Source organism: Rattus norvegicus, chromosome 17 (assembly GCF_036323735.1).
Source record: "Rattus norvegicus strain BN/NHsdMcwi chromosome 17, GRCr8, whole genome shotgun sequence".
In the NCBI taxonomy this organism is placed as follows: Eukaryota; Metazoa; Chordata; class Mammalia; order Rodentia; family Muridae; genus Rattus; species Rattus norvegicus.
In genome coordinates this window covers 36,467,293-36,484,131 of record NC_086035.1, presented here as the reverse complement: position 1 = coordinate 36,484,131, position 16,839 = coordinate 36,467,293, and the positions used below count along the sequence as shown (strand labels likewise).

The 16,839-nt window shown below is 39.9% G+C and overlaps 1 protein-coding gene across 1 annotated transcript; it reads right to left on the bottom strand.

The window, feature by feature from the left end:
- Window positions 1–15,990: 15,990 nt before the first annotated feature.
- Window positions 15,991–16,398, bottom strand: H3f3al1 (H3.3 histone A like 1). The gene has a single exon (XM_017600770.1). It carries the CDS (start codon window positions 16,396–16,398, stop codon window positions 15,991–15,993), a length of 408 nt encoding a protein of 135 aa, XP_017456259.1.
- Window positions 16,399–16,839: the final 441 nt, after the last annotated feature.

The window sequence follows — 16,839 nt, the reverse complement described above, 5'->3', positions numbered from 1 at the left end:
TTATATTGATCTTTAAAATTAATCAATGTGTTCTTACGTAATTGATCCTAATTTAAGACTTTCAGATTGCAATAGTTGGTTCAGACAACACCCAGGTCTTTGACCATAATCTTGGCTCAATATTCCATCTCTGTGTCACTTATGTTCTGACATCTAAGAAGTAAGACAGTTGGCAGAAGAGAGGAAGATGAGATTTCAATCCACAGAACTTTTCCATTGGCATACAGTTCTTTAGTTATTGGAGGATAATATTTTGAAATATTACCTTGTTTTCCTTGGTCTTGGCCTCATTTATTCATCTTAAACAGCTTTATTCAGTGCTCTAGGAAAGATATAACCTGGCACTATGCTAAGTGAAAAAGATAAATGGAATAAATTCTTCCTGAAAATGCCTGGTTTTCCAGGAGGAAGGAGCATTAATAATAATAATAATAATAATAATAATAATAATAATAATAATAATAAAACAATAGTCCCAAGGGTATACTTAATAAAGAAAGCCAGGACATCTAGTTTGTTCCACACTAAACTAAGTCTCTTTGCACACAGGAAGGAACACTGTGGAGGAGCAGGAGTGCTTAGGGTCTGTGAATTGGCAACATTTTGTTATTTGGCTAACTTAAGATAAAACAGGAGTGCACATTTTTTTCATTAGACCCTATTTTTTCTTTAGTGCTTCTGTTCTTTGGATCTTAATTTTGTAATAAAATTCACACTGTCCATGGGATATTTTCTACTGAGTCTACTGAAACAAACTGACAATAGACCGAGACAAGAACGATAGACACACAAAATATTACATGTGTAGAGGAAACATGAAAAAGAGGAAAGCACAAGAGGACCACATAGTTGAAGCTTAAATACCCATCTTCTGAAGATGGAAGAAAAGATGGGAAGGCGACCAGCTGGAGAGGCTTTTGAAAGGACAATGTGATGGTCACCCATGGTTGTCAACCGAACTGGATTTAAAATCACCCAGAAGACACACTCTAGGTGTGCCTGTAGGGTTTTCCAGAGAATAACTGAGTAGGAAAGATGTATGCTGAAAAAAGGCAGCATCAACCTATGAGCTAAGATTCTGTCCCAGAAAACAAAACAAAACAGGAAAAATCAAACTGAGCACTAGCATTCCTCTCTCCTCTCTCTGCTCCTGTGTAGATACGTGCAATCAGTGGTCATGTGTTCTTGATGCCATGTTTTGCCCACCATGATGGACTGTACCCTCAACCTGTAAACCAAGTAGATCTTTTTCATGTTACTCTTGCAGGTAGCAAAGAGTTTCTCCTTGTTGTAGGAGAAACAAATGGTCCAGACTCCAGCTAAGGAAAAAGTCTCTCTGAACTCTGGAGACAGAGGTATCAACAACTTAAAGGGAGGTGAGGAAAAAAACTGCCCCATGAACAAAGGTCCTCTTACTATGCACATATAGTCTTTACTGTGCAACCCAAAGAACAGATGATTTGCTTAGCAAAAACAGGTAGACATGGTTCAGTCATCTTTTCTGTGAGTCTTCCCTGGATTATGAGTTTTTAGGGAAGGATTCTATAGTACTCATTTTGTTTCTGGAAGAACATTGTCTTATCTGGAAACTTCTTTTGGGGAGGGGATATGAGAAGGTTGCAGTTTCTATGGCCTCCTAATTTTTCTAATTCAGTCAAAATAATGACTAAGAACATGTCTAAGAGTAACACTTCAAGTTTTTTTTTGAGCTCCAACAATTTTGCTCAGTTCAGGGATTCCTACCTGTCCATAAAGAGTATATTTTCTTTGCTCATTACTTGGTTCCTTGAAGAGGGTCCCATAAACGAAAGCATATCAAAAAGAAAAGTGGACACATTTATTTATGATTTTTTTAACACACAAGTCTTCATAATGAAGTAAAGTCCCAACGGAGTGAAAATTTGAATGTTTGTTGAATGCTAGATCTGATGTGTAAATAGATAGCAATGAAGGGTGATCAATGGAGGGCATGTAACCTAAATGCTCTACATGGGTTCTGGCAGTCCGAATAAGGTAGAATCGGACATCTTTTCCCACATGCTTATTAAAGAGATGAGTAATGATGAAAAACAAAAGGAGAGAAAGATTTGTTCAAGCTGGACACACTGGAAAGGAGTAAAACAGTGACCCAGCCTGTTTTTGGGATGCTGTGGTGGGCTATAGGTTTAGAAAAAGGATTGAAACATACCAGTCCTAGGAACATGGTCTGGTTGATCACTGTTTCAACCTTGTTGATAAAAGGACAAGGTGACTCTCAGATGATTACTTCTGTTTAGGATGAGACCTCACCATCGCTGGATAATTTTATCTGGAATGGAATAGGCTGTTGTGCTTACAGCATGGCTGTCCTCTGAAAGGCTCTCCCAGCAGATGACTGAAATAGATGCAGATAATCAAAATCAAGCATTGGATGAAGGTTGGGAACTCTTATGGAAGAGTTAGGGAAAGGACTGAAGGAACTGAAGGGGATGGCAACCGCATAGGAAGACCAACAGTGACAACTAACCTAGACTCCTAGAGACTGACCCACCAACCAAAGAGCATGTACAGTCTGGTGCAGGGCCCCCAGTACATATTGTAGTAGAGGACTGCCTTGAATGGTCTCAGTGGGGTAGGATGTGCCTAATCTTTTAGAGACTTGATGTCCTAGGATGGGTGAGGGATACAGGGGAACCCTCTCAGAGGTGAAGGGGAGAAGGAATGGGGGCAACATTTGGGTTGTAACTAGATGAAATAATTACTTTTTAAAAATTTTCTACTCCTACTGAAGTCCAAGATGACATGCGGGACTCATCACCATCCCTTCAGCCTTGAAGGGGATGAAATAGGCAAGACAGACACTCCTTGAGTGATTTACATGCTGACCCGCAGAGGTAAGCAGCTCACAGATACAGAACAAAGGCGAAGATGCCAAACTTTCATTCTGTTTTGCTTAGCTATGGCATATAGCACCAAGTGAAAAATGGGAGACTTGTTGTTGCTGTTGTTGTTGTTGTTGTTGTTGTTGTTGTTGTTGTTGAAAAAGCAGCATCTAAATGCTCTGTTAATCCCTGATTTTTGTCTGAACATTCTTCAGTCTTGAGGGAACTAGGGTGTCAGAAAATCTAGCTTTCAACTTTTCTGGCCTAGTGACAATTAGAAAGTGGGAAGAGGATAGGTTGTTTGGGATAGATGAAGCACAAGGTGTATATGCCTAAGTATGGAGGCAGAATACAGCGAGAATCAAAAGTCAGCAGGCACTTAATTACAATAAATAGTATAGAAAGTCTTCTTTCCTATTAATAGCTTTGCATGAGGGCTAATAATAAGGAAGTCCAGTGGAAGGTGTTTAGTGCCAGGTAACCCTGCGTAAGAACTATCTTTTCATAGCTGAAGGACTAGCACAATGGACTCTGGTTTTGTTGTCATTGAGGCAGTATCTTGGTATAATAACATCGATTGCCTTCAAAGATACAACCATCCTGCTTCAGCCTCACAAGGCCTGGGATTGCATGTATAACCTGTCATTCTCAGAATGACTTCATTTTCAGTTTGATAGTGTCTCCCCTTGTCTCTGAACAATTTCCTCAGAAGATACCATTGGTTAACTATTCCATTATTTGATCTCAATGATCCCTCCTCTGTGGTATGATCCCTCCTTTAGGTAAGTCCTAGTTGATATAATCGAATCTCGCATTGTGGGAAGTGGTGCAAAAAGTCAGTGCCAAAAAAAATCCATCCTTTTTTTTTATTTTTTTATTTTTTGTCAAGCCCAAGCAACTAAGAAAAATAAAGGAGTAGATCTCTTAGGATGTGCTTACCTAGAGTCCATTGTTAACTTTACATGTATGTGTCCTGTGAGTAATATTCTAGCACTTTCAAATGTCACTCAGATTATTTGCTCTAAGCTGTGCTCCAACAGATGACAACTATAATTTACAAGGGAAATAATGAGATGCAGCCAACGCAAGCAAATAACTATAGAATTAGTTTTCAATGGGTTTCATTGTAAATAGTTTAGAGCACAGTCAGAAATGCGCCTGACAAAAGACAGAGTAGCCATTGTGAATAAACTTTAGCAATCAGCAAAACAGCTTTATTATTCCTCTCAAATGTAACATATTGGGATGATAATTATGATTGAGAGCAATAGGCCAAGATCATCAAATTGTCTTCACAGAAGTTCTTTACAGTTTTTGTTTCAGTTTAATATGTGAGACAATCTACTAAAAAAGAGTCTATCTTTATATATAAATAAACACAAACCTTTCTAACTAAAGGACAATTATAGATAGTTTTTGTAGGTAAGCAATGTCCAGTGTTTTTCATAATTAGACAGATACTATTTGAAGTGCGTAGTGTTTAGATTTTTGTAATCATCTTTGTTTCAAGATTATTGTCCTTATTCAGTTGGATACAGATGACCACAAGCCTGGGAAAGGTTAGCCAACTAGCACTTTTAGTTTGGAGGACAATGTCTTGGAAGAGTGTCATCCTAAGCTTTGAAGTTTACAAGACTTACATATTTAAAAAATATGGAAGTACTGTATATGTTAATTAAGCTTCTATTTTTGATGCAAATATTAATCTTTGGCTTGGCATTATGATCAGACTATCAAACCAAAAAAATGAAAACCTCAGACCTCTCACAACTGTGGGAAACCATGCCTAGTGCACAGCAGAAGCATGAGGGGCAAGTGCATCTCACATGTCCCACTGCAAGGTGGTTGATTGCTCAAGGCAAGCAAAGGTAGACCACATTTTAAACAGCAGAAGCTACCAAAGGACGGGAGCACTGGTAACAAGTAGCATAAACAAGACCACTTAAATGAGCTGTATTAGTACATGTCTCCATGGAAAGCGTGAGGTATAAGCAAGCATGCACAGCAACTGTACATGTATTTAGTTCATGCATAGTAGTTGATGGAGTTCAGATACGCAGCTTTGAAGACTTCTAGTCAAAGATATTTGTGTTAAATGCATCAAAGTTCCATTAAAATCATTGTTTGTAAAGCAGTTATTTAACTGATTTCACACACACACACACACACACACACACACACACACACACACACACACACATTCTTGAATGCAGCTTAAGCTTAAGACTCGGTTTCCCAAGTAATCAAAGACTCCGGAAAGAACCAGCAGAAAACAAGTAATTATATTTATAAAACATAAGCTCTTGTCCTATAAGCTAATTTTTGCAAAGCTTGCTAATAGCAGAACATTTTTAAAAGAAAACCTGTTGGGCTGGGGAGATGGCTCGGCGGTTGAGAGCACCCGACTGCTCTTCCAGAGGTCATGAGTTCGGTTCCCGGCGACCACATGGTGGCTCACAGCCATCTGTGGGGAGGTCCTATGCCCTCTTCTGGTGTGTCTGGGGACAGCTGCAGTGTGCTTATATATGGTAAATAAATGGATCTTGAAAAAAAAAAAAAGAAAAACTGTTGCCTTAGAGACAGAGAATCACATTCTAGATTTGTAACCATGTATTAAAAATTGAACTTAGAAAATACTTGGCAGCAGCTCTCTGCTCCCAGACCCTGTGAGAGAGAGACCCAACCTCCTGGTCAGGTGGGCACTCCTGAGGCTGCAGAGCGGAAGAGACCACCAACACTGCTCACCCCTGCCCACATCCCTGGCCCAAGAGGAAACTGTATAAGGCCTCTGGGCTCCCGTGGGGGAGGGCCCAGGAGCGGCAGGACCCCTGCCAGAGACACCGCAGGACCCTGAAGGAAACAGACTTGATAAACAGTTCTCTGCACCCAAATCCCATGGGAGGGAGAGCTAAACCTTCAGAGAGGCAGACAAGCCTGGGAAACCAGAAGAGACTGCTCTCTGCACACACATCTCGGACGCCAGAGGAAAAAGCCAAAGACCATCTGTAACCCTGGTGCACTGAAGCTCCCGGAAGGGGCGGCACAAGTCTTCCTGGTTGCTGCCACTGCAGAGAGCCCGTGGGCAGCACCCCACGAGCGAACTTGAGCCTCGGGACCACAGGTAAGACCAACTTTTCTGCTGCAAGAAAGCTGCCTGGTGAACTCAAGACACAGGCCCACAGGAACAGCTAAAGACCTGTAGAGAGGAAAAACTGCACGCCCGAAAGCAGAACACTCTGTTCCCATAACTGGCTGAAAGAAAACAGGAAAACAGGTCTACAGCACTCCTGACACACAGGCTGATAGGACAGTCTAGCCACTGTCAGAAATAGCAGAACAAAGTAACACTAGATATAATCTGATGGCGAGAGGCAAGCGCAGGAACCCAAGCAACGGAAACCAAGACTACTTGGAATCATCGGAGCCCAATTCTCCCACAAAAACAAACATGGAATATCCAAACACACCAGAAAAGCAAGATCTAGCTTCAAAATCATATTTGATCATGATGCTGGAGGACTTCAAGAAAGATGTGAAGAACTCCCTTAGGGAAACACAGGAAAACATTAATAAACAAGTAGAAGCCTACAGAGAGGAATCGAAAAAAATCCCTGAAAGAATTCCAGGAAAACACAATCAAACGGTTGAAGGAATTAAAAATGGAAATAGAAGCAATCAAGAAAGAACACATGGAAACAACCCTGGATATAGAAAACCAAAAGAAGAGACAAGGAGCTGTAGATACAAGCTTCACCAACAGAATACAAGAGATGGAAGAGAGAATATCAGGAGCAGAAGATTCCATAGAAATCATTGACTCAACTGTCAAAGATAATGTAAAGCGGAAAAAGCTACTGGTCCAAAACATACAGGAAATCCAGGACTCAATGAGAAGATCAAACCTAAGGATAATAGGTATAGAAGAGAGTGAAGACTCCCAGCTCAAAGGACCAGTAAATATCTTCAACAAAATCATAGAAGAAAACTTCCCTAATCTAAAAAAAGAGATACCCATAGGCATACAAGAAGCCTACAGAACTCCAAATAGATTGGACCAGAAAAGAAACACCTCCCGTCACATAATAGTCAAAACACCAAACGCACAAAATAAAGAAAGAATATTAAAAGCAGTAAGGGAAAAAGGTCAAGTAACATATAAAGGCAGACCTATCAGAATCACACCAGACTTCTCGCCAGAAACTATGAAGGCCAGAAGATCCTGGACTGATGTCATACAGACCCTAAGAGAACACAAATGCCAGCCCAGGTTACTGTATCCTGCAAAACTCTCAATTAACATAGATGGAGAAACCAAGATATTCCATGACAAAACCAAATTTACACAATATCTTTCTACAAATCCAGCACTACAAAGGATAATAAATGGTAAAGCCCAACATAAGGAGGCAAGCTATAACCTAGAAGAAGCAAGAAACTAATCGTCTTGGCAACAAAACAAAGAGAATGAAAGCACACAAACATAACCTCACATCCAAATATGAATATAAAGGGAAGCAATAATCACTAATCCTTAATATCTCTCAACATCAATGGCCTCAACTCCCCAATAAAAAGACATAGATTAGCAAACTGGATACGCAACGAGGACCCTGCATTCTGCTGCCTACAGGAAACACACCTCAGAGACAAAGACAGACATTACCTCAGAGTGAAAGGCGGGAAAACAATTTTCCAAGCAAATGGTCAGAAGAAGCAAGCTGGAGTAGCCATTCTAATATCAAATAAAATCAATTTTCAATTAAAAGTCATCAAAAAAGATAAGGAAGGACACTTCATATTCATCAAAGGAAAAATCCACCAAGATGAACTCTCAATCCTAAATATCTATGCCACAAATACAAGGGCACCTACATACATAAAAGAAACCTTACTAAAGCTCAAAACACACATTGCACCTCACACAATAATAGTGGGAGATTTCAACACCCCACTCTCATCAATGGACAGATCATGGAAACAGAAATTGAAGAGAGATGTAGACAGACTAAGAGAAGTCATGAGCCAAATGGACTTAACGGATATTTATAGAACATTCTATCCTAAAGCAAAAGGATATACCTTCTTCTCAGCTCCTCATGGTACTTTCTCCAAAACTGACCATATAATTGGTCAAAAAACGGGCCTCAACAGGTACAGAAAGATAGAAATAATCCCATGCGTGCTATCGGACCACCACGGCCTAAAACTGGTCTTCAATAACAATCAAGGAAGAATGCCCACATACACTTGGAAATTGAACAATGCTCTACTCAATGATAACCTGGTCAAGGAAGAAATAAAGAAAGAAATTAAAAACTTTTTAGAATTTAATGAAAATGAAGGTACAACATACCCAAACTTATGGGACACAATGAAAGCTGTGGTAAGAGGAAAACTCATAGCGCTGAGTGCCTGCAGAAAGAGACAGGAAAGAGCATATGTCAGCAGCTTGACAGCACACCTAAAAGCTCTAGAACAAAAAGAAGCACATACACCCAGGAGGAGTAGAAGGCAGGAAACAATCAAACTCAGAGCTGAAATCAACCAAGTAGAAACAAAAAGGACCATAGAAAGAATCAACAGAACCAAAAGTTGGTTCTTTGAGAAAATCAACAAGATAGATAAACCCTTAGCCAGACTAACGAGAGGACACAGAGAGTGCGTCCAAATTAACAAAATCAGAAATGAAAAGGGAGACATAACAACAGATTCAGAGGAAATTCAAAAAATCATCAGATCTTACTATAAAAACCTATATTCAACAAAACTTGAAAATCTTCAGGAAATGGATAATTTCCTAGACAGATACCAGGTACCGAAGTTAAATCAGGAACAGATAAACCACTTAAACAACCCCATAACTCCTAGGGAAATAGAAGCAGTCATTAAAGGTCTCCCAACCAAACAGAGCCCAGGTCCAGACGGGTTTAGTGCAGAATTCTACCAAACCTTCAGAGAAGACCTCATACCAATATTATCCAAACTATTCCACAAAATTGAAACAGATGGATCACTACCGAATACCTTCTACGAAGCCACAATTACTCTTATACCTAAACCACACAAAGACACAACAAAGAAAGAGAACTTCAGACCAATTTCCCTTATGAATATCGATGCAAAAATACTCAACAAAATTCTGGCAAACAAAATCCAAGAGCACATCAAAACAATCATCCACCATGACCAAGTAGGCTTCATCCCAGGCATTCAGGGATGGTTTAATATACGGAAAACCGTCAACGTGATCCATTATATAAACAAACTGAAAGAACAAAACCACATGATCATTTCATTAGACGCTGAGAAAGCATTTGACAAAATTCAACACCCCTTCATGATAAAAGTCCTGGAAAGAATAGGAATTCAAGGCCCATACCTGAACATAGTAAAAGCCATATACAGCAAACCAGTTGCTAACATTAAACTAAATGGAGAGAAACTCGAAGCAATCCCACTAAAATCAGGGACTAGACAAGGCTGCCCACTCTCTCCCTACTTATTCAATATAGTTCTTGAAGTTCTAGCCAGAGCAATCAGACAACAAAAGGAGGTCAAGGGGATACAGATCGGAAAAGAAGAAGTCAAAATATCACTGTTTGCAAATGATATGATAGTGTATCTAAGTGATCCCAAAAGTTCCACCAGAGAACTACTAAAGCTGATAAACAACTTCAGCAAAGTGGCTGAGTATAAAATTAACTCAAATAAATCAGTAGCCTTCCTCTACACAAAAGAGAAACAAGCCGAGAAAGAAATTAGGGAAATGACACCCTTCATAATAGACCCAAATAATATAAAGTACCTCGGAGAGACTTTAACAAAGCAAGTAAAAGATCTGTACAATAAGAACTACAAGACACTGAAGAAGGAAATTGAAGAAGACCTCAGAAGATGGAAAGATCTCCCATGCTCATGGATTGGCAGGATTAATATAGTAAAAATGGCCATTTTACCAAAAGCAATCTACAGATTCAATGCAATCCCCATCAAAATACCAATCCAATTCTTCAAAGCGTTAGACAGAACAATTTGCAAATTCATCTGGAATAACAAAAAACCCAGGATAGCTAAAGCTATCCTCAACAATAAAAGGACTTCAGGGGGAATCACTATCCCTGAACTCAAGCAGTATTACAGAGCAATAGTGATAAAAAACTGCATGGTATTGGTACAGAGACAGACAGATAGACCAATGGAATAGAATTGAAGACCCAGAAATGAACCCACACACCTATGGTCACTTGATTTTTGACAAAGGAGCCAAAACCATCAAATGGAAAAAAGATAGCATTTTCAGCAAATGGTGCTGGTTCAACTGGAGGTCAACATGTAGAAGAATGCAGATCGATCCATGCTTATCACCCTGTACAAAGCTGAAGTCCAAGTGGATCAAGGACCTCCACATCAAACCAGACACACTCAAACTAATAGAAGAAAAACTAGGGAAGCATCTGGAACACATGGGCACTGGAAAAAATTTCCTGAACAAAACACCAATGGCTTACGCTCTAAGATCAAGAATCAACAAATGGGATCTCATAAAACTACAAAGCTTCTGTAAGGCAAAGGACACTGTGGTTAGGACAAAACGGCAACCAACAGATTGGGAAAAGATCTTTACCAATCCTACAACAGATAGAGGCCTTATATCCAAAATATACAAAGAACTCAAGAAGTTAGACTGCAGGGAAACAAATAACCGTATTAAAAATGGGGTTCAGAGCTAAACAAAGAATTCACAGCTGAGGAATGCCGAATGGCTGAGAAACACCTAAAGAAATGTTCAACATCTTTAGTCATAAGGGAAATGCAAATCAAAACAACCCTGAGATTTCACCTCACACCAGTGAGAATGGCTAAGATCAAAAACTCAGGGGACAACAGATGCTGGCGAGGATGTGGAGGAAGAGAAACACTCCTCTATTGTTGGTGGGATTGCAAACTGGTACAACCATTCTGGAAATCAGTCTGGAGAATCCTCAGAAAATTGGACATTGAACTGCCTGAGGATCCAGCTATACCTCTCTTGGGCATATACCCAAAAGATGCCCCAACATATAAAAAAGACACGTGCTCCACTATGTTCATTGCAGCCTTATTTATAATAGCCAGAAGCTGGAAAGAACCCAGATGCCCTTCAACAGAGGAATGGATACAGAAAATGTGGTACATCTACACAATGGAATATTACTCAGCTATCAAAAACAACGAGTTTATGAAATTCGTAGGCAAATGGTTGGAACTGGAAAACATCATCCTGAGTGAGCTAACACAATCACAGAAAGACATACATGGTATGCACTCATTGATAAGTGGCTATTAGCCCAAATGCTTGAATTACCCTAGATCCCTAGAACAAACGAAACTCAAGACGGATGATCAAAATGTGAATGCTTCACTCCTTCTTTAAATGAGGAAAAAGAATACCCTTGGCAGGGAGGGGAGAGGCAAAGATTAAAACAGAGACTGAAGGAACACCCATTCAGAGCCTGCCCCACATGTGGCCCATACATATACAGCCACCCAATTAGACAAGATGGATGAAGCAAAGAAGTGCAGACCGACAGGAGTCGGATGTAGATCGCTCCTGAGAGACACAGCCAGAATACAGCAAATACAGAGGCGAATGCCAGCAGCAAACCACTGAACTGAGAATAGGTCCCCTGTTGAAGGAATCAGAGAAAGAACTGGAAGAGCTTGAAGGGGCTCGAGACCCCAAAAGTACAACAATGCCAAGCAATCAGAGCTTCCAGGGACTAAGCCACTATCTAAAGACTATACATGGACTGACCCTGGACTCTGACCCCATAGGTAGCAATGAATATCCTAGTAAGAGCACCAGTGGAAGGGGAAGCCCTGGGTCCTGCTAAGACTGAACCCCCAGTGAACTAGTCTATGGGGGGAGGGCGGCAATGGGGGGAGGGTTGGGAGGGGCACACCCATAAGGAAGGGGAGAGGGGAAGGGTATGTTTGCCCGGAAACCGTGAAAGGGAATAACACTCGAAATGTATATAAGAAATACTCAAGTTAATAAAAAAAAAAAAAGAAATACTCAAGTTAATAAAAAAAATATAAAAAAAAATTGAACTTAGAAAATACTTTAGATAATTTACATTTGGAAACACCTTTCACAAAAATTTGAATATAATAAAGCAAAATGCATCTTTCTCATAGCTATTCTTGCTATGACAGCTTAAATCCTCATACTTTTCCGCAATACAATTGCACACGGTAATTAGAATTTTAACTATAATTATCTTACCAAACACACAAGAAACTCCTCTGAAACTTCTCTGTACATTAGTGAAGTATGAAAGCTCCATTTCGTACTCATCTCGGATAATATACTTAGATTCTTGACTTTTAGGCATTCCTCTGTCTTTTTAAGAAAATTTACTTCTGGTTTTCTCATTTGCTCCCTGTTTAAATCTGTCACAGCCGCCATGTCATTCCTGAAGTTAAACCTTCAGGAAGTGGAATTATAAAAACAAAGTTAATATATGTTAAATGGAAATGGGTAAAAACAACTTATGCATTTTTTTCTTCCCTTTTTTTCTAAGAAACACTGTTCTTGAAATAACACGAAGTTTGAGGGATTTTGGTCAGCCTGCTTTTTACATTCATACCATCCCTTCAGCTCAAGCACAACTGAGGCCCCATTCTCTCTTGGTCTGGGGAGCCCACTCTGTGTCTTCTTAAATCATAGGTCTCCATGGAACACTTTTTGCTTGTTAAAATATTTCTTTTTTACTCTCAGGTTGTTGTGGATAGCTAGACATCTATGTTTAAAAAGCTAGAAATATGTGAATTGACCGAAAGTGCTGACTTTCAAGCTCTAAGTTTTAACCATTGAGTTTGTCTGTCTGACACAAAATGAAAACTATTATGTCTACACTATGGCCATTGCTTCACTGAAGCAGAATTATTGCCTTCATTTTCCTTCTTCTTTCCTTGTGTTTTCCATATGTGTGTATATCCTGTGAACGTGTGTGTGTGTGTGTGTGTGTGTGTGTGTGTGTGTGTGTGTGTGTGTGCGCGCGCATGTTTTCAGGTGTGTGTACATTCTTGTTGAGGCCTAAGACCAATAGTGTCTTCGTCAATCACTTTCTACATCATGTATTAAGTAAGGTCTCTTGAGGAACCTGGACCTAATCCATTTGTTAACTCTAGCTAACTAGATTTCTTCAGGGACCCCTTGTGTCTAACTCTTGTGAACTGGAGTCACAGTAGAGACAATAAGCCTCCCCAGCCTTTGACAAAGTTTCTGAGGATCCTTATACTGGTTCTTTTGCTTGTGAGCCATCTTTGAAAGCCTTATTTTGTATTTACTTATCTACATTGAGTTTTTTTAATGTAGCCCAAACTCGTTTTAAACGTATGATCCTCTTGCCTCAGTTTCTCCAGTGCTGGATGTACAGGTGTATTCTCACCAAGAAATGTTGACATCTTGACACAAAGACATAGTCTTCTTCAAAAAGTGTCAATTAAGACAATATATTTACCTAAAGTCATATACCAATCCTATAAGGTAAAACATATACAGTAGGGATGATACCTTAAAAAATACCACTGTTCTCCGTCAGCATGAATAAACATTCAATATAGCTACTAACATATACATGGCTCATGCAATCTGGCTATGGATGCTGAAAGGATCAGAAAGCAAGTGGCAGAGCAGAAGGTGACTGATTGGAGCAAGACATCAGAAGCAATACTAACAGAACAGAGGAGAACCAACAGGAAACAGGCTCTGGAATTTTGTTTTGATTTAATTCATTTTAAGACCTTAGAAAAATAAACTTCATTGCCTAAAATTTTTAAAAAGCCTGTTGTTTGAGACTTTGAATTTCAAGCATTAAAATATTTTCAGAATGTTGCAAAAAGACTAAAGCTACAGGGGCAACCTGTTTTTAAAGCCAAAGACACATTCACATCTCACATTCTTATTCATCTCATTTTTCTCAATCTGCTTTTGTAAGGGTTTAACTGCCCCTCTAGCCCACTACTCACCAGAGGTAGCGGAAAAGAAAGGTTATTAGGATATGGGGGGAAGTGGACCTGTTTGGAAATTGTTCTTTGGGGTGATTCCAATCTTCACTGTTCTCAGCCCAGTCCACAAGCAAAACACCAAACATAAATCAGCAGTTGTAGGCCAATCCCCTGGGCAAATACCATACAATAATCAGCAGCTTTTGTCCAGTCCACTTGGCAGACACCACACACAAATCAGCAAGGACAGTTCAATCCATAAGAAACCACCAGGACTCCAACCCAAGTAGATGTGTCAAGAAGTCACAGGAATCTCACAAGAAGTTCTTTGGCAAGTTTCTCTCTATGACAAACATCAACACAGGCAAAGCTCAGCAACGCAATGTAAGGTGAAGCAGGATCTGGGTGTCATCGGAGAAGATTAGCAAGCAAGGTGGATTAAATCGAACCAATGTTCCAGCTCCCACTGTCTGCGGGGTCATGTTTATATTCTTCCTAAGCATCACACGCCCTTTCATGTGCCTCCTATAGCAAAACCTCCTTTCACCTGTGTGCCCCAGCAGAACATCATTTGACATAACTGACTTTCCAAAGAAACAAGAAGCTTCCACTTCAATATCCCATGATACTTTAGACACCAGTTAATCCTATATCTTCATTTCCTTATCCTCCATGGTAAAGGAGGGCTCTGAGTCACACATGCACAACATAATCGGGTTCAGCATCTGATGGCTGAAGCAACCACAGATTTCTATTGAGAAAAAACTATGTGTCGATATAGAACATGTGCAGATGTTTTCTTGTCATTCCCCAAACAATTTGGTGTAGCAAATGTTTACATTGCAAATTGTTTTGAGCTAGATATTTGGAGTCATCTAGGGAACGCATAAAGCATCCAAAAAATGCAAAATGAAAATATTTGGTCATTTAGTATTAAAAGGGCTATGCAACCATAGACATTGTTATCCCCTTGGGTTCTACAACTAACCACTCAGGTATCAACTTATAACTGCATATGTTGTGGAATATGCTTCTCTTGCCACCTGAAATAGTAATTGGATATAAAAATTTCAATACAATGCACAATAAAACATCCCTTTCTAACCATACTGTGAATGACATAATGGGTAACTATGAATCTAGCTATTCTTTTTTGTATTTTTTATTCTTCTCACATATAATACATCCCAACCCCAGTTTCCCCTCCTTACATTCCTCCCAACCTCCTCCTCTCTATTAACTCAGATCCGCTGTCCCTACATTTCCCTTCAGAAAAGATCCGGCCTCCCAGGGACATGAGCCAAGCATGGCAAAACAAGATGAAGTACGACTAGGTGCCGACCGTCATATCAAAGCTGGGCAAAACAACCCAGGAGGAGGAAAGGGCTTCCCAGAGCAGGCAAAAGAGTCAGAGGCACCTTCACTCCCACTGTTAGGAATCCCACAAAAATACCAAGCTAACAACCATAATACTTCTGCAAAGGATCTGACACAGACTCATCCTGGCTCTATGATTGCTGCTTCAGTCCCTCTGAGGCCCTATGAACCCTGCTTCATTGATTCTATAAGCTATGTTCTCCTATTATCCTCGACCTCTCTGGTTTTTACAATCCTTTTTTTTCTTCTTTTTAGTTTAATGTATTTTAATAACAAACTTACAGGAACAGCACAGAAGACAGACAATATTAAAAACATGTACTTGCATGTAGGACGACTCAGTTAGAAAAGTATAATGAATGGATGGAATGAATCTACTGTAAGATAAAAATGCTACAAACACCAGTATGTTACCATCAATAAGAAATTTATTTATTTTTAAAAAATCCAAATGTCTCATTGTCCAGAAAATTTTTACAGATTTATTTATAATTTTTATAAAGTTGAACTGTTAAAATGTGTTCACTGAAACATTTTGCTTGTATTAGTGCTTTACATCTTGCGTTTATATTAAAAATCCACACACGAATGTGGAGAAACTGCCAATACCTGATTCTGTCCCGTATGTTTCCACTTGCAATCATATACTTAGGTGACTTTGATCCCATGGAAAAAATATCTAACATTCAGAACTACTGGTAACAGATAGAAAAGGGAAAATATTTTTTGAGAATGAAAAATTTCCCCTCATAGTGGACTCTTAAGCATGTTCTCTGTGTATGCAGCCTGCTAGCTGGATATTTTTTGGCATAATTGTTATACTTTTGGCATGGATAGCACACAGGTTGGTATCTTCAAAAAGGCCAACCAGATAGATCTCACTTGACTCCTGCAAAGAACCAATAGCTGCACTCTGGAAGAGCAGATCTGTTTTTAAGTCCTGAGCTATTTCTCGCACCAGACGCTGAAAGGGAAACTTGTGAATCAGTTCAGTGGACTTATGATAGCGTCTGATTTCACGGAGTGCCACTGCATTGGACCTGTAACAATGAGGTCTCTTCACTCCTCCAGTAGAGGGTGCACACTTATGAGCAGCTTTTGTAGCCACTTGTTTCCTAAGTGCCTTACCAATGGTGGATTTGCGGACAGTCTGATTTGTAGGAGCCATGGTATGGGCACCTCCTTACTTACCCCCTTCTCCTTTGTCTGGAGCTCAGCAAGAAGCAGCACTGGCGTTAGAGAGCGGCAGTGGCAGGGTGAAGGCTATGAACACAATTTCCTACCCTTCTTCTGCAGGGATTCCCTGAGCTCCGAGGGGAGGGACATAATGGAGATTTCCAATTTGGGCTCTCTTACCACCTAGTGTTTGGCTCTGGGTCTTTGTGTCTGCTCCCATCAGCAGCCCAAGGATGCCTCTCTGATGGTAATTGTGCTAGACACAGATCTATAAGTTTAGCAGAACATCATTAGGAATCATTTCGTTGATCGTTTTTTCCTAGGTATCTGAGCTGTCCAACTTCTGGCTCCTGGTCATCCAGGCAGTGTCAAGGGTGGGCTCCCTCTTGAGGTGTGGGTCTCAAATTAGACCAGTTATTGGTTGATCTCTTCT